The following is a 24,595-nucleotide window of genomic DNA, read 5'->3' as shown; positions in this document are numbered from 1 at the left end:
TCAAATGAAAAGTCTATATCCTGATTTCTGCGGATACCATTTTATAAACTCTTTTGCAGTTTCATTTGGCATAAATAACTATTACAGACCTCTAAGAGTTGGCGTTACTTTACAAAGTATTAGACTGTTCACTTGCACAAGGAAACAGTGTTGGATTCGTACCTTGCATTGTCACAATTAAATGTTCTCTACTATGGGATAAAAGTATATTTAATCTCAATCGTATCAAAAGTCAATTATAAGAAATCGAATTATTCCCTTTTTGATGGTTTTTGTTGAAGTAACATTGCTATGGCATTATAAATTTCAGGTGATCATCATTGAAAAATCAACAAAATATTTCTGATATCAGTCTTAAGAGCAAAAATGGGTGAATAAAAAGTATGTTCTTAGTTTGTGAGAAGCAAAAGGGATGTCACACAAAAATATTTCCACAGCCAAAATTTACATTCATCTGAAGTGCGTAAACTTTGAAAGGCTTCTTTCCCCCCTAAACTTCTAAAGTAGCTTAGTAACTGTTTGCACTGATTAGTAGGTACACGTCTTCCCCCCACCCCACCCCCCCAAAAAAACTTGGAAGATTTTTTTGTTGTATGTGTATGTTATCAACTTTCCGTAGGCTTGAAGAAACTTTGTGTGACACCCTGGAAATTACAGCATGAAGTCTTTCTACAGTGGCCAAAATGAGAGCAGGTCTCCTTCCTTTTTTTATTAAAAATAAGTAGTGTTTGCCAGTGTCGGCAGAAAGCATTGAAAGAGTACTTTGCACAGGGTTGATGGGGTATGTTAAATTCCAGGGTGTGCATGAACCAAGTGTGGCGTTCAGGCCAGAGCAAAGTCAAGGGAAATCCTCCGTTCTCCTGCTGCAGTGGCACGTCATTGGTTTAAATGTTCTGAATCAGGTTCACAGTAATAACAAGTCATCTTCAATTAACAAATTATTCTCATCCTAAAATGGAAGATAACACATAATTTTCCTGCCTTCCCTGAAAAAGTTAACCATTTAACTTTTCACAGCCGATGGCAATACTCAGTAAAAGAATTTGCTGTCACAGACAAAATAGTTCTGATAAGTTTAAATTAGTGTTTAAAAATGGCTATTGTGTGTAAAACTCCATATTGAGATAAATCTCACATTAAGACACCTTCATTTCTTCATAGGAACTATTATTATGCTCATAAAAGATTTGCAAACTCCATCTATTGTAATTTTGTCCTTGACACTTTAAAGAATGTCCACATTATGTGGCTTGGGTCATAATAGAGAATAATGTATTAAATGCTTAAAATACCGTATATCTAGAAAATTAAGTGGGACAATATAAATCATAGATGGAGCCTGAGAGTTTTACCCAATTTATAACATATAAATCTGTACATGAGTGTACATGTCAATGCCTCGGTTTGCTTTATAAGTGAATTGATTTTCAGCTTTTAAGCTTTTTTCATTATTATTATTTGGAATGCTAGTTGACCTGGTCTGTGAAGGATTTGTCCAGGCTTATTTCTAATTTTAGAGACGCCCCTTACCACAAAGACTTTACGACTCAGTTGTCATGACTCTAGAACTAAAGGTTTTGTATTAAGGGCTATGGATGATTTCATATGTTTGTGTAGCTCTGTCCACTAGAAATACAATGTAAATCACATGGAATTTTACAGTTTCCAGTAATCACATCCAAACAAGTAAAAAGAAATGACATTCATTTAATGACAGGTTTCACTTAATATACCCCAGAAAGCCTCATTTCAACATGTGATAAATACTGTTTTATTTCATGTTTTTTTCAGTCCACACTAGGTCTTATATTTTAATTGAAGACACACGGGTTTATAACATCACAAAGGTTTTAGGACTACAGCACAGGAAATCAGCACCTGTATGTATAGCACATTAAGTTTACAGTAGGAGTCTTAATTCTATTCTTCACACAATTTTCATCTTTATTCTATAGGAACTATGGCTTTTATTAATTTTATTTACCTATTAATTAATACACAAGCTTAGATTTCCAAAAATCGAACAGTGACTGGTAGTCCTCCAGTCCTGTCCTCTGGCCTCCCACCCCTTTCCTGCAGGAAAGAGGTCATTGCCAGGCTGTTCTGTATTCTCCCAGAGGTGCTGTTGTATTTATTTTTGTAAATAAACAGGTTGTAGTATTCTTATAGATGCCATTCTGCGACTTGCTTTATGTCATTAAATTATTTGGAAATAGTCCCATGTGATAACATAGGGTATTTCCAGTTTGCTGTTACAGAAGATTGTGCATTTGCAACTCAGCATCTATATGAGCTGTGCTTGTATTTGTTGGGTAAATTCTTAAACTAAACGGTCAGAGGAAGTGCCTATGAAATGGTGTAGGTGTTGCCAAATTGACCTTCAGGCTATTGGCTTTGGTTTTGGTGTCTGAGACCCAGGCATGCAGGAGGGTGTTCATGCCCCACACATGCTTAGCCAACATAGCGTATTATCAAACGTTTTGATCTTTGCCAGTTTGAGAGAAAATGATCTTGTGGTTTTAGTTTGCATTTTTACAATGATGCTGGACATCTTTTGACATATTACAGTGCCATTTCTTTTTCATTTCCTGTGAATTGTCCATGTCCTTTGCTCATTTCGCTTTTGGCTGGTTTCTCCTTGTGAATTTGTATGAGCTCTATAGAGTAAGCAAAGTTTTGTGTGACTTTTAACTTTGCTTATAGGTCTATTTTTGCACGCACATCTAAATGTTACTGAGCTTTTGAACTTTTTATAGTTTCTAGTTTTTTTTTTGTTATAAACAACTTATCAGTCATTAGTATATTTTATGTTTTTAATTTTAGAGGTGGGAGTTTTCATATTCAAATATTAAATCCATGTAGAAATCATTCTGATACAAGATGTAAGGGGTAGACCCAACTTTATCATTTTCCAGAAGACTATCCAGTTGTTCCCATATCCTTTATGTCTTTGAGATGCATCAGTATCTCACACCATATTTTGCGCTTGGCTCTATTTCTAAACATCCTGTTCCATCCCATCATTCTCACCAGCACCTGCTGTCTGCTGGTGGCAGGTACAGGCCAGTCTTCATAGAACAGCTTATGTTGCCGGTTGCCTTGGTTTTAATTAGGCAACTGCCCTGCCCAGGCCCCATTACACTTCTTTCACAGATTATTCCTAGTGAATCAGTTGGTTAATTTTTCCACGTGAGCTTTAGATTCAGATTCTTTAATTTGTCAAAACATTCTGCTAGTGTATTTATTGAGAGTACATTAAATGAGTAGATTAACTTGACAACAATCCCAGGACATATTACAGTTTCCTGCTTGTTTAGTTTTCATGTTTGTATATCCCTCAGTATTGTTTTCAAGTCTTATTCAAATAGGTCATTCTTAACATTTCCTTTTAAATTTATTCATGGTGCTTTAAAAATATTTTTTCCATTACAGTGTCCAGTTTCACTAATGCTTCTGACTTACTGTTCCCTTTCTGTGCTGAGGCTATTGATTGTTTTCTTCAGCTACAAATTCTCATGAACTGTAACAGGGTTCCCTCGCTGTTCTTGGTTGGCCACTGTACAGTCTTCTTATGTTATGATAATAACTTAGTGTTGCTTTGCAATATTTATATATTTTTTTCTCTGTTTCACTTATTTCGGTTAATAAGCAATGACTTTTAATAGAGCTATGTTTTACGGATGAAAGGGAAAATAATTGATTTTTCTACATATTATCCTTAAAATGAATGCAATTAGAAAAACTGGGAAAAGGAAGAACGACAGTATCACAAATGGGGCAGCGGGGTGCTGAGAATAGGTTGTTGATGTGTTTTGTGGCTATCCCTGCTTTCTTTATCATCTGGTCTTTGAAATCGCCACCCCACTGGTCTGAAACAACTTTGAATGAATGAAGAAAGGATAGTAAAGATAAGCTAATTTATGAAATGGGTTGGATATTAGGTCAATGGAGTGTCGTTAAGGAGTTCATCGTCCAGTCAGAGCCTAAACAAAGGAGATGTGATCAGCAGCGGATCTGAGAGCAGGGACGCAGCACAGAAGTGAGGGTGATGGATTCTCCTGGAAAATCAAAGAAGGCATCCTAAGGGAGGTGATGCCCGGGACAGATTAGAGAGATGCTTTGTGGCCCCTGGGCCAAGAGGCAGTTGAGTTGTCTGGGCAGACAAAACAGCGGCACTGGGCTATGAGCAGCTCACTGTGCTTGGGTGTTTCCAGGCTGCCATTACATTGGGGTGTGCATGTGAGAGGGAAGAGGGGAGAGAAAGCATAGCGCTGCCTGTGTTGTCCGTCCGTCCGTCCGTCCGTCCGTGTGTGTGTGTGTGTGTGTGTGTGTATGTGTGAGAGAGAGAGAGAGAGAGAGAGAGAGAGAGGCAGGACTCCTCGACCGTAGAGGAAACCCTAGAATCACCTAGAAAGGGCATCTGAAAGTTGCCCTTTTCAGCCCTGCCCTGTCCGTGGGGTGTGCCAGGCATGCAGCGGAGTGGAGCGGCTCAGGGTGTTAGGAGGCTGTGACACCACAGCGGCTCCCTGCAACATTCCTGTGAGGGCTGTTTAGCAGGAGCCTTGAAGGACTCGAGACAGACCAGGCCAGGCCAGGCAGGGGGAGGCCTCTTGGAGAAGTCCCTGCCGTAGGTAATGGGCAGGGGCCAGAAGATCTAGCTACTGATGGGACGGGAGGATGAGTGAAGGAATAGTCCGAAGGGAAGTCAAAAGGTCTGCTGGCGATGGAGCAGGGGGTAACGGGGCGATGCCTGTGCCGGAGATGCAGGCGCTGGGGAAGGCAGGATGGGGTGGTCTTCCTTTGTTAAAGGGGTTTATTTGAGAAGGAAGCTGGAATCATTCTGTCCCTCATTAGCTGATTTTGACGATCTGTGTTCCGTGACCACAGATGGCCACCGACTGCCAGGAGCTGCTCTGGAGTCCAGAATCACTGTGTGAGCGCAGCTCCCGGCAACGGGAAACAGGCACGAGAGCGCCAAGGCTGGTCTCGAAGACGTGCCACGGGCCTGGGTTTGCACTAACACCCTGTCCTTTCTGTGCTCTGCAGAATTCACTCCAAGGGCAGCCCTGTGGATGGCCCCGAAGCAAGCCTGATGGAACAGCACAGAACCAACCATGTGGAGGGCAACAGACTGAGTCCCTTCCTGACGCCTTCGCCTTCGCCCGTCTGCCAGACCGAAGCCCTGGCGACCAGGCTCCAGAATGGAAGCCCCTTTGCGGAGAGCCCTCAGCGGGAGGTGAACGGAGACACCCCATGGCCGGCGTTCCCGGGCCAGCCCGGCATCCCCCCTGCGAAGGGCAGCCAGCTCCGCCACGCGAGCCCTGACTTGCCAGCGGTGCGGGGGCTGCCCCGGTGCCTGCAGAACGGCGGGATAAAGCGCACGGTCAGCGAGCCCTCGCTCTCCGGCCTCCACCAGAGCAAGAAGCTGAGGCCAGACCAGAAGGCGAATGGAGAAAGCGCGAACTTCGGGGAAAGCCCAGGGAGAGGCGGCGGCGAGGGCGGCGGGCGCCCCTCCGCCTCGGCCCCGAGTGATAGGCAGGCCCCCTGGGGGGGCGCCGGGCAAGACCTGGCGGGGCTCTGCGCCCTCGGCCACGGCGCCCCCCAGCATCCCCTGCTGCAGGGGCCTGCCCAGCACGACAAGAGCCTCGTGGCCCTGCTCCAGAACAAGGCGGTGCTAATGCCTAACGGTGCTACAGTTCCCGCCTCCTCCGTGGAGGACGCGCAAGGTGAACTCCTGGAGAAGACGCTGTCTCAATATTACCCAGATTGTGTTTCCATTGCGGTGCAGAAAACCCCATCTCACATCCAAGTCGTTCCCAGGCAGGCTCCTAGCGAGTTGTCCTGTGACCTCTCTCCCCCGTCACATACCTCAGGGCCCGCCGGCTGCCCGCAGCCCGCCTGCCCACGGCTGCACCCCGAATCCGCGGGGCTGGTGCCCCTGGCCGGCGAAGCCGATGCCGGGGATCCCGCGGCCACAACCAGGACCTGCCCCTTCGAGACAGCAAAACAACACGCAGCCGCTTTCCAGGTCTGCCCGTCTCCTGCAGAAAACGAGGACGCCCCAGCCGTTCCAGTGACCGCCAGGCCCGCGTTGGGGGGCGAGTTCCCCACAGGGACCGGCGGCAGCCTCAGCACGGCGAGGCGATCTTCACAGCAACACGAAACGAATGGTGCTTACTTCAAGGAGGACTCAGTGTTCACTAAGGATTCCATTTCTGCCTCCACCCCGCCACCACCTCCACCACCAAGGCTCCTTTCTCCCCCTGTGCCCCTTCCACAGGCTCCTCCGCTTCCTCCAGAAGCAAAACGCACGGAGAAGGAGGACGTTTCAGAGGGACACCCTCACTGCCCCAACCAAAGTAACGTGGTTCTCGTACAGGAAGTGAAGAGGGAGAGTCCCGCCGAGGCACCACTGCCTCAGGGCCCCCGTGTGCCCACCCCCTCTCGGATGCTTCCAGAAAGGCTGCAAAATAATTGCGTCCCCAAGAGTGACTCCTGGGCCCCAGCCCAGATGACTGCTTCGTCATGTTCTGAGGAAACGGGACCCAGGTCAGAACATGTCCAGCGTCACCCGGTGCCCGCTGATGGCAGAGACCAGTCGCAGGCAGGATGCACAGAGCAAGATGAGCTGCAGGATGGAGAGGAGGAGCGGCCTGGAGATCGGGGCCTCCCAGCTCAGCCCTACCTGAAGCCAGGCTGGATTGAACTGAAGGCCCCTCACTTTCACCCAGCAGAGTCCCACCCACAGGGTAGCGAGGCCTCCCTGCCTTCTGCCCTTCCCTACCAGTCCATTCCCTCCCCTCAGGTCACCTCCAAACAATACACTGGAAGTTCCAGCCTGCCCCGGGGGCTCCTGGTGCATTCGAACACCCAGAGAATCGTGGGGCCGGAGCACCAGCCTCAGAGGCACCCGGTGGAGATGAAACAGGGGCAATCTCAGGGTGCTGGGGACCAGCAGCTCCACCTTCCGAAAGCCCCGGTGCACTTTGCCAACTCAGACCCTTCACCTGAAGCTCATGTGCAGTCACTGTGCACCCCCAGATTTCATTTTCAACAAAGACCAGAGCCCCAAATGGACAAGCTCCCTGCCCCGACCTTCAAGCAGCACTTGCTTCCGCAGGCTTCAGAGACAGAGCTGTTCTCCAACTCACACTTTCTGCCGCACAAGCCTCAGAAGCAGGCGGCACAAATACAACTGCCCCAGAATTCACATCTCTGTCAAAACCAGCAGCAGCAGCAAAATTCACAGATGAAGAATAAGGAACAGATGCCCCAGAGTTTTCCTTATTCACAAGGCAACAACGACCAGCAAAGAGATGGAGCTTTCTTTAGGCACGTGAAGGTGGAAGAGAGCTTTCGTGGTGAGCGTCAGTATTCAAAATCAAACGAGTTCCAGGCCCCACACACCCAGATGGGACTGGAGCAAGCTCAGAGTTTGAATAATCGCAATTCTCCCTACGGGCAGATCCTGAAATCAAATGCCGACCAGGTTAAGATTTCTTGTTCAAACAGTACGTACTCAGCTCCAGACCATAAAGAACGGGGTATCCCCTCTGAACTGTTTGCAGGACACAAGACCCAAAACTTGCATCACATGCAATATTTTCCAAATAATGTGACTTCCAAGCAAGATGTTTCTAGGTGCTTTCAAGAATCCGAGCAGAAGTCTTACCAGGCTTCTGCTCTACAGGCATGCAAAGCTCGAAACCCAGATGTGCCAGCCCAGCACATCGCATGGCACAGGGGCCTGGCACGGAGCCAAACAGATGTTTTCCCTGTGCCCAACCCCGGGGGCAGTCACACACAGACCCCTCCCCACAAGGACATTCAGAAGCACGCCGCTTTAAGGTGGCACCTCTTACAGAAGCAAGGGCAGCAGCAGCAGCCAGCACAGCCATCCCAAACAGACTTTGGCCAGCAGCAGATGCACAGGCCAATTAAGGTGGAGCCCGGATCCAAGCCCCATGCCTGTATGCACCCCACGTCCACACAGCCAGAAAACAACACGTGGAAAAAGATAGCTAAGCAAGAGGTGCTGCCGCCACACTGTGAGACCGTGCAGCAGAGGAGCAGTCTGGAAGCAATGGAGCAGCATCTGAAGCAGTTGCAGGCCAGGTCTCTATTTGACCACAAGGTGCCCACTCTCAAATCACAGAAGCAAATCAAAGTTGAAATGTCGGGGCCAGTCACGGTTCTGACCCGACACACCTCTGCTGCCGACCTCCACAGCCGCACCCCGGCTTTAGAGCAGCAAGCAACTCCATCTTTAGAAAAGACACCAACCAAAAGAACAGCTGGTTCTGTTCTCAATCATTTTTTAGAGTCACCTTCCAAATTGCTAGATACACCTATAAAAAATTTATTGGATACACCTGTCAAGACTCAGTATGATTTCCCATCATGCAGCTGTGTAGGTAAGTGCCAGCATTGGGCTGAGATGTGGTGTTTATGCAGAATTAGAAAATTCATCTTCAGGTAGGGGACTTGCTTGCTTTATTCTTTAAAAAAAGAAAAGAAGCTTAAGCTGGCAGCAATGTGGTTCATAAAAATCTGAAGCCTATATTTCTTGTCCTTAAATTACAGATGCTTGCACTGAACAAAAAGACCTGCGCTTAGGTTTGACTTTTCCAAAAAAGTCAGCACATTTATGCATGCTCATTTCCCCTCTTCAGACCCTTTAAAATATAAATATATCCGTTGTAGATCACTTCGCCTATGTAACTCTTTGCATCTCATCTCCTGGAGACTTAGCAAAGCAGCAGAAGCATCTATTAAGTGACAAAATAACTGCCATCTGCAAAAACAAGTCCAGAAATATGCAAATGTAGGACATCTCAATTCAATATTGAATGTAGTTTTATAGCATTAATTGCTAGATAAGGGGGAAAGTATCGAAAGTCTCAGTGACCTGGGGGAAATTATAATGCTAAGTTCTGAATACACATGAAAATGCCTTTTCTCCATTTATATACTCAAAATGCTGTGTAATTTATATGTACTTTGATTCTGTTTTCTCTTTAAATGCTAGAAAGTACATAGGTATCTCTTTTCTTCTTAGTAAGCAAATACCTTTGAATTAAAATTGAAGATAGGTGAGAGGTCTGTTAGCATAAGGAAATGTATTTTTTTAAAGATTTATTTATTTATACATACAAGAGCCGGGGTACAGGCCAGATGTGCGGGAGGGTGAGAGGATTCACCAGAGACAGAGCAGGGAACAGAACAGGCAGACTGACTGAAACACACTGCTGAGGGGAGCAGTGGTCGAGTTGGGAGAGGTCTGCTTCGCCATGTGGGTTGTCTCTCTGGCTGGCCGGGGATCAAACTTGTGCAGCAGAGGCTGTAAATAGCTTCATAGTGTGGTGCTTAACCCCTTGCGCCGCCAGGGAGGCCCAAGGAAATATTTTTGCTGACGATTGCAGATGGGTACATTTATATATATAGAGAGAAAAGGGGTCGTAAGTATTCAGATTGCACAGAGCCAAAGGTATTTGAAAAAACAAGCTACTGTGAGTCCATCAACCTTGGGTTGTTCCCCTTATGGGTGTTGCCCTAGTTTAATAAGTTTAACGGGGGAATGGAGGAGGGTCAGGTCAAGTCACCTCTCTGGGCTGAAGGGCCGCAACGGCATAGCTAGTATTAGGTAAGTTATGACCATGCTCACCCTTTTTCCCCACTGTCCTATCTTTGGTAATCTGCAAACCCCTTCCCTTTGACCTGCACACTCCAGTGTCGTCTCTGATCATAAGGTGTCGTACACATGTGAGTCTGGATTTAGTGCTCTTATGTACAAAACAGTTACTACATGTGGGTTTCCAGCCAAGTGAGCAATACTCCAGGGTGGAGAGAACACACACATTTTGTTCTTAACCATGTAACATCCAATTGGCTGTCAGGCAGGCTTCCAGTTAGCTTTAAAATTTTTAAAAATTGGATTGTAGTTAATATTACATATAATTTATGCTAATTTCCCTCACTGTTTGCTTTAATTCCACTTGTGTTACAATAATTTCTCACCTGTATCTGAAATGTAATTTATTTTTATCCAACAGTCAGCCGTGCATATATACTTGTTTCATTTTCTAACAGATTAGTCTAGCACTTTACTCCTTTTAAAGAAAACAATGTTTAAAGTCACATTGAAGGGAGTAAGGGGCAGGGCACTGGCATGGGAGGTGTGGTGGAGGGGGAATGAAGCATGTGCACCTATGGAGGAGTAAAGTGTTACCCCAAAGTGACATAGTCACGTGAACTGATACCAAAAAAAAAACAAACTTCTAGGGCCCTTAATGTGCAGTTGGGGGATACGCTTGTGGATATAGCCTTTCTATTTAGTATAATTGAGGTCTAAAATAATAATCTTCTATTATCTCAACAGAGCAAATTATTGAAAAAGATGAAGGTCCTTTTTATACCCATCTAGGAGCAGGTCCTAATGTGGCAGCTATTAGAGAAATCATGGAAGAAAGGTAATTAACGCAAAGGCACAGGGCAGATGAACGTTTCTCCTTTTGTACATGTCAGAATTTTTCCAGCTTTCGCAAGCAAAGCAGTAAACAATTGTAAATTGAGTCATGATTAGCAGGCTTAGCTATCCAGGGTTGCCAGCACCACACACTGTGCCGTTCACCGGAGAGTCACAATATTTGACGGCACCATTAGTCTGCAGGCTGGCACCGGCTGCCCACTTGGCGACGGATGCAGAAACCCAGGCACGAACAGGAACCCGCTAGCCAGCCTGCCAGGAAAGGGTGCTGGCACCGCTGCAGAGGGCCCCACGCTGGCAGCCCATTTGGTGACAGTGTCAGAGAGGAGGGGGGGGGGAAGCATGGTATGAGAGAGGAGCCCCCGAGTTCATCACCTGGAGTGGCCATGAGTATCACCTGTAAGGAAGTTGTCCCTTAGTCTGAGCTGAGGGCTAGTGGGTTATATTGAATAGAAATAGAGACAGATTCTATTTATAGCTGCTTTTTCTTTGCTGTCAACACAGGTATGCAAGTATGTACCTGAATCTGCAGTTACTCCTGCATGTAGAAGACTCTTAGGAGCGAGATAATCAATGCAGAGAGACTTTGATATAGGTGTCCACAGCTCTGAGCTGTACTATGCTAGGATGCCTTTTCTGTGAGAGGTAGGCAGTGCTATTAAAATACATTAGAGATGTTCCGGGCAGCAGAAACGTAGTGTCCTTGCTCCATTTCCAGATTGTTCATGTCTAAATTAGCATGTAGAAATTCACTAACTAATCATCTCGTAGCCTGGCACAGACCGTGACTTTTTCTACGCGTCTATTTTTATGAGCAAGTACTATGTTGGTCTTAAGGGAAAATACAATTAAATCGCTGGGTACTAGTTATTTGCCAGCTCCTTTTAAAAAATGTATGAGATTGCTTGAGGAATAGTTCTAACTGAAATCTATGATTCCCCAAGTTTTAAAATAGTTAAATCTAGTAAAGATTGCATATCAAATGGAAGACTGGATTTAGCAAGCTTGCTTTGTGAAAATATGTATAAACTGAGTGTTGCTATTATTTTTACCCAGCACATAAATTCAGTGCAGCTTTGCAATTATCAGTATATATTAAGATTAGGATCCAGTTTGCTTGGCTTACACCTGTTTTTAAAAAATAAACCATTTCTCAGGATGTGGTGATAGGATAAAATTATGCTCAAATGTTCATTATTTTGCTTGCCTCGTGGATTCACTAGCTAATTGTGTTTATGTGTATCTCTGGATTTCTTTAAGGTTTGGCCAGAAGGGAAAAGCTATTAGGATCGAAAGAGTCGTGTATACTGGTAAAGAAGGCAAAAGCTCTCAGGGATGTCCTATTGCTAAATGGGTGAGTGTGACTCGGCATGCCCGCTGCCTTGGCTCACGCACAAGCCTGAGAGTTGGGTTACCCAGCTCAGTCGTTCCTGCCCGTGGGAAGAATTGTCATTGTGTTTATTGAATTAGATTACTTTTACAATCATGTACAAACTCTACTTAGTTGAAAGACTTCAATAGGGAGGACGGGGCCTGTTTGTCCCCTAGAAGGATGCTTCTCCAGAGCGTTATGAGATAGTCCTTCCTTTAAACACCCTTGGAGGAGGCCTGCCTGCCTGGCTCGCCCAGCTCTGGGTTCAGGGCAGCTCAGTGGGCCCCGAGTTCTGGGTAGAGGTTGTTCCGCCTGGAGCAGCTGTACTTGCTGGATACCTGTCCCGCACCCCACAGGTGGGATCCCCAAAGGCCAGTCGCAGGTGCTGGCTGTGGGCCCTGATGGTGCCCAGACGTACTAGGAGCACATGTGCTGCGCCCGTGCGCTCCTCTGCAGCCAGTGACCCTGTTCTGTTGGGCGGGTGGGGTGTTGGGGGGGCACGGGGACCCGCACAGGTGGTGCGCAGAAGCTGCAGTGAGGAGAAGCTGTTGTGCTTGGTGCGGGAGCGAGCAGGCCACGCATGCGAGGCCGCCGTGATCGTCGTCCTCATCCTGGTGTGGGAAGGCATCCCCCTGCCGCTGGCCGACCAGCTGTACTCAGAGCTCACGGAGACGCTGCGGAAGTCTGGCACCCACACCAACCGCCGCTGCGCCCTCAACGAAGAGTAAGTGTGGGGGTGCGGGCGGCCCCGACTCTGCCCTTGCACATCTGCACAGAGGGGAGGCTGGCCAGTGCCTTCTTTAGTCTGCCCCCAATCTTACCCGTCATTGACTGTCCAGTCCAGCGCACAGGGGAAGAGGGTCTTACGTACTCTATTTGTGAGCATCCACAGTACAGCCACTCTTTATTTCATCCAATTACTGGCGAGCAATGGTGGCAACAGTGGCATTGCCAACCATGGAGGCAGGAGCTGCCACAGGGACAGCCAGCCTGTGCCAGAGTGGGCTGCAGGGGTCCATGTGCACACCCCCAGTCCCAGGGACAGACCCCAGCCGGCACTCAGCACTGAGGCACGGTCATCTGGGGCCCTGGCTAGGCCTGAGTTCAAGGGCGGGGGCCACGGCAACAGCTCATCAGACCTCAAACTTGGGAATATTAGCGAGTCCACTGGCTGCAGTGCCAGCCCTTGTGCTTGCTGCGCCTTCCACGTTGCAGCATCTGAAACAGAAAGGCGGTGTGGCGAGACATTTGGGGATCCCGGGCCAGGGGCTTTCCTGTATATACACACAGCCAAGGTAAAATACGTGGCCTGTACGCGTTCTGTGGAAACAGAGCCGAACCAACCATCCGTGTAAGTCTCAGCTCACTCACATCGCTGCCGCTAGTACTGCTAGCGAACACCAGGAACGGGTGGCTGGGGCAGGCATTGCTTCTCAGGAGTATGAGGGTTTGGACGAGGACAGGGGTTTGCTCTTGAAAACGTTGAGCACATCCAAGTACTGGAATATCTTTCTTTTTTTTTTTTTTTTTTTTTTAATAAGTATATAGGTAATTTAATGTACAAATGTATAAAATATATATAGCAATATATGATATAAAATATACAAACAATATATAGTGCATTCTAAATCTAAATTACCATTGCTTCTATCAAAGTTGCCCTTCACTGGTTAATTTATTCATAAGCAATTGTTGGGTTCCCAGGCTAGCAGTGAAAAAAAAAAGAAAGAAAAACAAATGAAGTATCCGCTCAAGGATAATACCATTTGGAAAATATTGATGAAACTCTTAAAATTGGCTGAGTCATCTCAATATAATTCTTTTACTGTACTTAATCATATCAAAATCTTCTTTTTATGAATCCATCTGCTTTTTGGAATTTCCAGGTACAAAAACATTCAGATCAAGAAACAGTGGGAATTCAACCTGGATTAGAAAGTTATTAGTCAAAATAGTGATGTAAATATTTAAAAAAAAATGGGACTACATTCCTTACAGGATTTAGAAGTAGGCTCTTACCAGAAAATGCAAAAAATATTAAATGAGGTATATGCATTTTTTTTTTTAAATATTAAATTTTATTTTTATATTCCCCCATACAATTGCAAACGCCCCATTCTGACCCCAATCCTTCCCCTCCCGCCCCCCACCTGTTTTAACCTCAGCCACTTACAGGAAGTGCAAAGGGCCACTTGGAGGGCACCGGCCTGTGCTAGCCCCTGCCGCGCTGCCCCATGTGAACTGCTCCCCTTCCTTCTGCACCTACCACGCTGGGCGTGCAGATACCCTGTGCTGTTTCTGCACAGTGTGCCAGGCCCCCAGCTGGCACTTCCCACCAGCCCTGGCAGCGCAGGGTCTCTCTGGCTCTGAGGCCTGACCGGGCTCCCCATGGCCCTTAGGAGGCCACAGGTCTAGCGGGCACTGCACTGGCAGGTGGATGCTGCAGCTCCTAGGCGTCCGGGGGAGCCTCAGGGGCTGTGCGTGTGCGGCCTCACCTGGCAGGTATGCCCTTGGAGGCCTTGGATCCCACTGGCTGCAACGGCTTTTCTCAGGACCTCAGCAACACTGCCTTTCTCCTGGAACAGGTTTGCTTGCACATCCACTACAGCACTGGTAAAGAGAGTCAGTCCTTTCTTTATGTTTCTTGAAGTCTCATGCCAACTCTGTCAGAGTCTTTGTAATAGATTTAATTTTAATCTGTTACACATCTTTGGTATTTTCCTCCAAAGGCTTTTCTTTCTTACCCAGAAATGCCCTTACCAGAGATGGAATATAAGAGCAGCAGGTAATAATTCTGTACAAGTTGAAGAACTTGCCTACATTGTCTCCGTTTGCATTTGAAAACAGTGAATGTCAGGGCCTCAAAAAAAAATAATGAAACTGGTTTAAATAGGGGGTAAAACATACACAAGATATGAAGCTTTAATTTTAAGGGCTGATATTGCCAGTATACTTTCGTTTATTGCTGTTTAAAACTTTGGGGTTTAGGTAATTATTCAGATGAAGTTTAAGCTTTGGGCCACTCCTACTGAGGGCGATTCTCCAAAGCAACACAAAAGATGCACTCGAGGTGCATGACAAACAGGGTCGTAAACAGTGGCAAAGACACTTCTCTTAGAGCATCTAAAGTTTCTTCTGTCCCATCAGGTAGAAATTTTACTCTGTATCTACCAGAAGTTTAAAATTAGGACTTTTTGCCAAGAACAGAGGATAACTTCACATGGAAGTTGCTGAGTCCTCATTTTCATAGGCACGTGTGCCTCTTCGGAGCCTGACAACCCCCAGGGCCCATGTGGGCACTGGGAGCCCAGAGAGTTCTGACAGCCACTCTCAGTGGGAAAAATCCAAAAATGGATTTGTGCTTTTTCTTCAAGCCCAGCCAGCTGTTCCTCCTCTAAAGATTCCCCTCTGAGATTTCTATTTCATGACTAAGCCTGACCGGTACTGCTTTGGCAAGCAATCGCTGTGGGCATGTCTGTCACGGTAAGGAAGTCATAGCCAGGCAGGCCTTCTGCCGTGCCGGGGGCACTCCTGTGACCTTTATACTGAGCATCTCCAGCGTCAGTATTTCTCACCATCTTACCAGACTCTCCCCTCACTTCCAACCCCACACCTGTCCCCATTAGCATCTTAGGTAACGTGGGTTTACAACATTGAGCCAAAGCGCAGACCCTCCCCTCTATGTGTGTGCGCCAGCACACGGGGCCCACCAGGCCCCTCGCCGTCACCCTCCCACGCTGGCCTCTGTGCTGCAGAGGCTTTCTAGGGTTCACTTCAGTTTGCTTGTTTCTTGGTTTTGGTTCTGCATATTGCTGTGCGTGAAATCATGCAGTTCTTGTCTTTCTCCATCCATGTTGTCACAAATGGGTAGTCCAGGCTATCTGTATGCCACGTCTTAGTCTCTACCCGTCTGTCTGGGAGCCAGTGCCACAGTGAACATGGAACATGATCCCTGTGGATGTGCTCCGCCTTCTCAGAGAGACATGTCGGAGCGGCATTACTGGGTCCTGGTGTATGTCCATCTTTGAGACCCCTCCGTGCCGTCTGCGTCCCCACCCGCAGTGCAGGAGGCCCCGTTCTCCACACTGCAGTGAGGTGGTAGCTCATTGTGGTTTCGATTCAAATTCCCCAGCCAGTCATGATGGTGAGCATGTTTCCTGTGCCTGTGCCAGCTGTGTGTCTTCTCTGGAGAAGCGCCTACTTAGCTCTTCGCCCATTCTGGGTTGAGTTCTTCCTTTCCTTCGTACATCTTGGGTCTCAGCCCTGTTGGGTGCACACTGTCTCCCATTCAGAAAGGTGCTTTTTCGTTTTAATAACCTCTTTTGTTGTTCACATGGTTTTTGGCTTCATGTACTTCACTGCTTATTTTTGCTTTTGTTTCCCATGTTACTGGAGTGGAGTCCCCAAAGACAGCTGTGCAACCATTCTCACCCCCACTAGTAGAAAAGACAAGGGCTTTTTTGCAAAACCTAGGCAGCATGTCATCTCAAAACTGACAGTGACTCTGTTATCGTTTAATATTCAGACTTTATTTTTTTTTTTTTTTTTTTTTTTTTTAAATTATTCTTTTGAGTCCTAGCACAGTACTCTTTTTTTTTTTTTTTTTTTTTTTTAATAGAGGCATTTTATTTATTTATTTGTTTGTACATGCACTGGGTACAGTCAGAAGCGCGGGAGGGTGAGAGAATTCACCAGAGCCAGAGCGGGGAGCAGAGCAGGCAGAAGGACCAAAGTACACTGCTGAGGGGAGCAGCGGGCGGCAGGAGAGGTCTGCGCGCCATGTGGGACCCTCCTCCGGTGACCTGGGAGCAGCCGGGGATTGAACCGGCACCGCAGAGGCCGCGGGCAGCTTCGCAACCCAGCGCTCAACCGCTGCGCCACCGGGGAGGCCCTATTCAGACTTTATTAATCCAAAGTCAGAGAAGAGGAAAGTTCATTCCTTGAATTTGGTTGAGGCTTTTCAGTACAGTGGCTCTAGTTGATGGCATTTAGGGAGATAAACCATGATTTGTGAAACTCTCAATTTAGAGTGTACAGTTCCCCTTCTGTATGAATGAGATTATTTGCACTGTACCATGTTCTACATTCTGGATTTGACTGGTTCCATACTTGCTTTGTTCTATTTATTCTCTATCCCTATTACCTTCTGGTAAAAATGCTTCATAAGTGGTGAGGAAATGATCTTAGTTCTTCATACCCATTGGGGGGAAATGATGTCTGTATTGTTCCATTGACCATGATGTTCTGTGTGTATGTGTGTTTGTGTGTTTAGATGACAGAGGAGGATGTGAAGTCGGGGGAGGAGAGAGAGGAGAGAGGTGTGGTGCTTAGTGTTCAGGATGTCAGGTGTTGTCCGTGGCACCATGTACCTTACAAGTTTTCCAGAAAACCTTCGTCTAGTGCGGTACTCACCCATTGATGATCACTTCCTGTTTCCATTAGCTTGTCACTTTGCAAGTTGCCTGTTTTTTTTTTTTTTGTTTTGTTTTGTTTTGTTTTTTTGAGATAGTCACGTTCCATAAAATTCAAAAAGTATATACTCGGTGGGTTAGTATATTCACAAAGTTGTATAAATTTATCACTCTCAAAAGGAAACCCTATACCCCTTGGCCAGAGACTTCTCCTTCTGAAGTGTAGCCACTAGTCAGCTTTCTCTGTTGTCTGCCTATTCTGGGCATTTTATATTAGTAGAATTATGTTGTGCTTGACTGCTAAGCCTGGCCTCCTTGACTTAGTACAATGCCTTAAGGGTTCATCTCTGTGATAATACGAATATTCTTCTTATGGCTAAATAATACTTCACCTATAACATAAAACTCTTGTTTTGTCCCTCTAATATTACACACATTTTATGAGTTAATGGACATTTGGGTTGTTTCCACTTCTTGCTAGTATGATCAATGTTGCGAACATGTGTACCAGTTACATATGAGCAAAAAATATGTTTTACTTTCTGGGGTATGTTCAGACTGTTTTCCAAAGCTGCTGCACCACTTTCCATTCCTGTCAGTAGTATATGGATGTTCGCGAGTCTCCACACACTGAGGAAAACTAGTTATGTCTGTCTTATTACAGCCAAGTTTGTGGGTGTGAAGTACGTTCGTGGTTTTTATTTGCATTTCCCTAATGCCTGATGGCATGAGGCATTATTTCATGTACTACTGGCTCTTTATAAATTGCCTGAAGAAATACCTAAAGCTTTGATTTTTTTTTTTAAAAGATTTATTTATTTTTATACAAGAACCAGAGTACAGGTCAGAGGCACGGGAGGGCGAGAGGATTCACCAGAGACAGGGCCAGGAGCAGAACAGGCAGATGGACTGAAAGCACTGCTGAGGGGAGCAGCGGGCATGACAGGAGAGGTCTGCTGCACCATGTGGGTAGCTCCCTGGCCACCCAGGAATCGAACCCACGCTGCAGAGGCTGTGGAGCGCTTCACTGTGCTGCGCTCAACAGCTGCACCACCGGGGAGGCCCAAGCTTTGTTGATTTTTAAATTGTGTTAATTGAGTTGTAAGAGTTCGTTTTATACTCCGGATGTTAGGACTTGACTACTTGCTTGGTTTTGGTGTCACAGCTAGGAAACCATGGCCTGTTCCCAGATCATGAAGCTGAGGGTTTTCTGCCTGGATTATTACAGCTTTAGATCTTTGATCAATGTTGAGCTATGAAGTAAGAGCTCAGCTTCATTCTGTTGCCTGTAGTTCCCCAGGTGTGCTGCAGACTACTCTCCAGTGAACATCCATTTTCCCACAAGGGTGACAAGACCAAGGGTGTATGGGTTATTGTAGGACTCTTGAGTCTGTGCATCTATGTATCTGTTCTTACACAAATACGACACAGGGTTGATTACTGTTGCTTTCAACTGGTTTGGTTTTACAAGATTATTTTGGCAACTCTGGACCCATTTTATGCCCATATAGGTTTTGGATTTACCTTGTCAATGTCCCTATCTGGGCTTTTGATAGGGGTTCCACTGAATCAGTAGACCAATTTGAGAAGAGTGTATAGTATGTATAGTATGCATATACATACTATACATCTTGATAGTATGTCTCCTAATTATTAACCGTCTGTCTGCTTTTCTTTCCCTACCTGCCCTGGTTAAAGCCTCTAGTAGACATTGAGCACACTGTCAAGAGCAAACATCTTTGTCTTGTTCCTGGCTTTAGGGAGAAATTCTGTCGTGTTGATGAAGGGTTCTTATGTAGAATGTATTGTGCCATGAGAGGCTGTTGGGCTTTCCTCAGATGCTGTTTCTGAATGTACAGTGGATCCTTAAACCACACAGGGTGTATGATAATTTGACTCCTCCTCAACTCAGCTCTAATAATATTCGGTTAACAAACACTTCATCTGTATCTATCACATGTCAGTGTACCTGCACAGTTAAAAGCCCATGTGGTAAGGATCCACTGTAATGTGGTGTGTTAGTTGACTTTCATACATTGGACTGACAATTCATTTCTGAGAAATCTCACTTGCCCACATATATAATTTTTATATGTTGCTGGCTTACGTTTGCTAGTATTTTATTTAGCATGTTTTGCATCTCTTGATAATTTATTGATATACCACTTGTCTATATTTCAAACTGTCACATTTCAAGCTGCACTACCAGGGTATACTAATAAAACAGAATGGCACTGGGATAAAAACAGACAGATGGACCAATGAAATAGAATAGAGAACCCAGATATAACCCATGCCTGTATGGTCAGTTAATCTTTGTCTTATCCCACTGTATACCTCTGTCAGTCTGTTCAATCCATGGTGATGGGGAAACTGAGTATCACTTGCAAAAGAATGAAACTGGACCCCTCTCTTACACTATCCCCCCCCCAAAAAAAAAAAATCACTAAAGTCTTGATTTTAAGACCCCGAACAATGGAATTCCTAGGAAAAAAGCCCAAGAAGTAATCTTACTGGCTTTGTTTCTGACAGTGATTTGTTTAGATTTGACAGTAAAAGCAACAGAAGCAAAATAAACCCTCCATAAAAGGCAGGCTATGTGAGAGAGCCTTCAAACCACATATCTGATAGGAGCTTATGATCCAAAATATACAGGGAACTCATACAAGTCAATTGCAAAACAATAACCTATTTATTAACGGACACTTTCATAAAGACACGCAAAGGCCTCGTTCAGGGAAGTGTGGACCAGAGCCACAGCGAGACCCATGCACTTCCGCTAGAATGGCTGCCACCACCGGGCCCCTTTTAGGGGGTATGTTATCCAAAAGGACAAGAGATGCCGAAGTTAAACACAGCAGTACCTAAGATCTAGCAGCCCTACTCTGGGTATGCATCTCCAGAAGAAATGAAGTCATTCTCTCACGTTCCATATTCACGTCTGTCAGGGTTTGTATACGCACACATATTATGTACTTAATGTAATATTCACCTTTCCAGAAAAACAAGAAACCCTGCCGTTTTCTTGGCAGGGTGGCATTATGCCAAGGGAAAGAAACCAGACAGAAAGACAAATCATCAAACACAAAACCTTGGACTCAAACAGTAGAAAAGTTTAGGGAACGTGTGTTGGGTGGGGACCCAGGAGAGGCTGGTAAGAGGGCACAGTCTTTTCGTTATCACGTCATTATGCACTGGACCATGTATTTGCTCAGAGTAGAACGAACTGAAACGTTCTTGCCAAGGAATAAGTCTTTGAGCTGATGGATGTGTTAACTCTATGCGAGAACCTACACTCATCAAATCATCTCACTGCACACTTTCAGTATTGTAGCGTGCCAGTCCTGTCTCAAGGTGGGGGAAAGAGCTGCTGAATGTACTTTAGCGAGTACGTTATTTTATTGTGTTCATTTGGTTTCTTTGCTTGTTCGATTATTGTCCTTAGGACATGTCTGACTGGGGCGGTAAAGTCACTACACTGCCTTGTAGCCAAAAACTAGAAAGCACTCCAATGACTGCCACTGGTAGAACAACTGATTTGTGGCATCCTTACACCCCGGGGACTGACTGAAGGTGCAGCTCCCTGCATTGGTGTGAGAGGACACCCCAGCACAGTGCTGCAGGTGACTCAGGACCGAGCAGCCGCTGCCACAGAGTCTCCATCCCTATGTAGTCCCGCTCATTTTATACCACATGTGAAGTTTTTAGAGTCTGTAAAAGTTTTTATAGCATAAAAATACCTCCTACTGAGTATAAAATATATGTAGTAAAAATACTATGCAGTGTGTTATACATAATGTATACCTAGTATAAAAATACATTTCAGGAGCTGAGTCTGCACAAAACCAATTCCATGTAAAACTGTCAGAGATTTAGATGTACATATAATTTTTTTTAAAGGCAGAACTAATCTCTTGTGCTTCCTTCCAAGCACTGTCCCCAGTAGTAACAGAGGTTTGGGGGGCAGGCATGTTTCTTTGTGTGGCGCTACTTACTTGGGTAAGTAGTTTTCCTGTGTATTGTGAAGCCATTATAGTGTGAGTATTATATGTTCTTCCCTAGCTGTGAATTTTTCTGCAACAGAAAGTTTGTTTAAATTGTGTTTTAAAGTCAATTAAAATTATTTTCTGTGTGGTGGCAACACCTTAATTTAGTGCAGTCACGTGTACATGTACACACAGACACCCAATATGAAGTTGGTGGCACTGGTGATGCGCTCCGTAGCCATGAACTTGGTCTTTGATTTCTCAGGAGAACCTGTGCCTGTCAGGGGCTGGACCCAGAGACCTGCGGTGCCTCCTTTTCTTTCGGTTGTTCGTGGAGCATGTACTACAATGGATGTAAGTTTGCCAGAAGCAAGATCCCAAGAAAATTTAAGCTGCTTGGGGATGACCCAAAAGAGGTTTGTTTACTTCCTGATGTATAATCTCTATATTTTTCATGGAGAATTGATGAGCACAGATGACGTGAACAGTCTGGCACACTCCACTGAGCTCTCACTAGCAGAGGATTTCATCTCAGGGATGAGCCTACAACATTTTCAATAGAGCGCAGACACACCTTAGAGTTCTTTGTGAAGGTAGCATAATGACCATGTGAGACCCAAGAAATAAGTTGCTGCAGCATAAACTCTTCACACCTATGGCCTTTTTTTTATTTATTCTATGTTAACCCAGAGTTTTCAAGGGCTGTCTCACCAGAATTAAAACTAAAAAAACACTTCAGTTTAAAACTCATCTTTTGAACCTGAATTGTAGAAATCACAATTCTGCATTCAGAAAAAAGACTTTCTAGTCACACTGCAAACACCATGAGAGCTGTCAGTGTAAAATTAGTGTAACAAATGTTTTCAGCTATGAACAACATTTCTATTTTAGTGTAAAAGTGTAATGGAAACAAATGAACCCTCATTTCTCATCTAAGTCACTGGTTTTTGTCTTTTCTCTAAAATACCACATTTAACCACCTATGCTATCTTTCCTATTTTAAATGCCATTGAAATATACATTTATAATAGTGACATGTCCCTCTTAGGGAAATTTTTTTTATTTGTGAATTTAAATAGAGAACGGAACTAACTTCCACTACCAGTGGAAATTTAAGAAAATGCAGAAGCTCTAAAAGTCATCATGGAAATTTTTTTCATAGGATTACATTTTCAATAGTAAACTGAAAATGTGCTAGAGGTCCTTTTTTCCTAAGAAAAACATGAATATGCCTAATGAGAAGGGGCCATTTTGCATGTCCTTCACCAGTGTACTTTCCAGGCTGGTTACAGAGCGCCTCCCCCTGACCGGGTTTTGTGTACGCCAGCTCTCCTGGCTGGCTCACGCACCCTCTCAGCAGGCAGGGGTCTCAGCTCAGACACCTCCTCCAAGTACATCTCTGCCAGGCAGTGCCGTCTCCCAAGATTGCTCGAGAAATGTCCCCTCAAACGAGAACTCCTAGGTGTGCGTAAAACAGCCAAGTATTTTCTACCATTTGACAAAGGGTGAGACTTGGGAGATATGTTCTTTGTTAAAGGAGGGAGAACTGAACATTATTTCTCCTTTCCAGTAACTTTACAAAGTTCTTCATATAGATCACTTTGTAGCTCTGTTCCCTCCCTATTTCACACCAGCCAGCAATGTTTACTTCTATGGAGAGATGATTTAAAATTAAACAATTAGAAATAGACAATTTAAGCCAAACAAGGGCCGTCACAGCTCATCATCCTTGGCAACTAATGGAGAGGAGTGTAGAATGTGCCCCTTTAGGACCATATGACTTTGAGCCTCCCCGGTGGTGCAGCGGTTGAGCGCTGAGTTGCGAAGCTGCCTGCGGCCTCTGCAGCGCCGGTTCGATCCCCGGCTGCTCCCCGGCCACCAGAGGAGGGTCCCACATGGCGCGCAGACCGCTCCTGCCGCCCGCTGCTCCCCTCAGCGGTGTACTTCAGTCCTTCTGCCTGCTCTGCTCCCCGCTCTGGCTCTGGTGAATTCTCTCACCCTCCCGCGCTTCTGACTGTACCCAGTGCCTGTATAAATAAATAAATAAATAAATAAATAAATAAATAAATCTTTAAAAAAAAAAAAAAGACCACATGACTTTGTCTGAACCCTCCCCATCAGCATGGATTTTATAATGTGCCAGATGCCTGCCTATGTCTAAGCCAGTGATCTTACAGAAAACACTGAGGAGCTAGGTGTTTTAATAGCACATTCAAAAAACAGGTACTATATGGGCAATACTTTCAACTTAGACATAGTCATGTTTTTAAGATGCTTTAGTTTTAGTTAGTGAGGCACTATATATATTGTAATCTGGAGCCAAGATGCAGGGAGAAAAAAATCAAACTGATAGCCTCGCTCATATAGAAAGGATGGTTTTAGAATTTAATATGCAGAATTATTCATTTTATACAGGAGGAGAAACTGGAGGCTCATTTACAAAACCTGTCCACTCTGATGGCACCAACATACAAGAAACTTGCACCTGATGCCTATAATAACCAGGTAAGCTTAAATAATTATTGACAGTGATTGAACAGTTGATTAATGATGACATACTTCCCTACTCCCAAAAATAGTTGGGAAACAGTGATTTTCCGCACTTGACTGCTTAATTAGCAAAGCCATTAACCATGACCTTTATCAGTTATATGAGAATTACAACATCTGAAAGAGCAAATTTTCAGTCTTTGTATGTATAAAGATAAGATTTTTAAGGCTCACAAGCAGATTTTAGTGATTAATTATGTGACCCAAACTATAAATTCTAAGCACTGACTTTTTCACAAGAGTTTGTTTACATAGCATTATGGGTATACTACTTTGTAACCGAACATGCACAAGTCCAGATATATCTGCTTTTGCTAGATCCTCTTACTTTAGTGTGGTCTTTGCTCTATGAACCAAGTAAAACCACTCTTCCTGTGTTGTGAGTGTGTTTTAGGCTACCCCTATGGAGAAGATGAGATGATTTGTTCAGAAATACTCATCACAGAGGCAACAGACTATAAAATCTTCCCTGTTTCTACAATAACAAAAGCATTAAATGAAAATCTCTTACAAACCAGGCACTGTGTTTAGTCATTGCACACATAAACAGCAGCAATGTAGGTTCTAAGGAAATCTCTGTGGAGGAGACAGAGCATATAAAACAGCAATTCCTGAATAGTAGAAGAAGAGCAAATTTCTGAAGGAACAAAAAAGGTAGAGAATGTCACAAATGACCTTGGAGGTCATACAAAGACAGGCAAGAGGTTATACCTACAGGTTAGAGGTTACCACTGGGGTATTTTAATTGTGTGTTGGGGGTAGGGGAGAGAGAAGGAATTTAATTTGAACA

General features: G+C 45.0%; 1 protein-coding gene across 5 annotated transcripts in view; it reads left to right on the top strand.

The window, feature by feature from the left end:
• TET2 (tet methylcytosine dioxygenase 2) overlaps positions 1-24,595 on the top strand; it is a 100,929-nt gene that overhangs the window by 62,384 nt on the left and 13,950 nt on the right. For 3 of the 5 annotated variants that reach the window (XM_037509604.1, XM_054694595.1, XM_037509605.1), the window contains exons 3-8: positions 5,047-8,414; positions 10,379-10,469; positions 11,747-11,840; positions 12,374-12,582; positions 21,521-21,671; positions 23,671-23,760. In XM_037509604.1, coding sequence (XP_037365501.1) covers positions 5,093-8,414; positions 10,379-10,469; positions 11,747-11,840; positions 12,374-12,582; positions 21,521-21,671; positions 23,671-23,760 — 3,957 coding nt within the window. In that variant the 5' untranslated portion in view covers positions 5,047-5,092. Of the gene's footprint in view, positions 1-5,046; positions 8,415-10,378; positions 10,470-10,990; positions 11,105-11,746; positions 11,841-12,373; positions 12,583-21,520; positions 21,672-23,670; positions 23,761-24,595 lie in introns of those variants that run through there. The other 2 variants (XM_037509606.1, XM_037509607.1) reach the window with 2 other exon arrangements.

The sequence above is a fragment of the Talpa occidentalis genome, unplaced genomic scaffold, assembly GCF_014898055.3.
Source record: "Talpa occidentalis isolate TD23 unplaced genomic scaffold, MPIMG_talOcc4v2.1 talOcc4.13, whole genome shotgun sequence".
Taxonomy (NCBI): domain Eukaryota; kingdom Metazoa; phylum Chordata; class Mammalia; order Eulipotyphla; family Talpidae; genus Talpa; species Talpa occidentalis.
The sequence above is the reverse complement of the archived record's forward strand: the minus strand, read 5'-3'. Positions and strand labels throughout refer to the sequence as shown.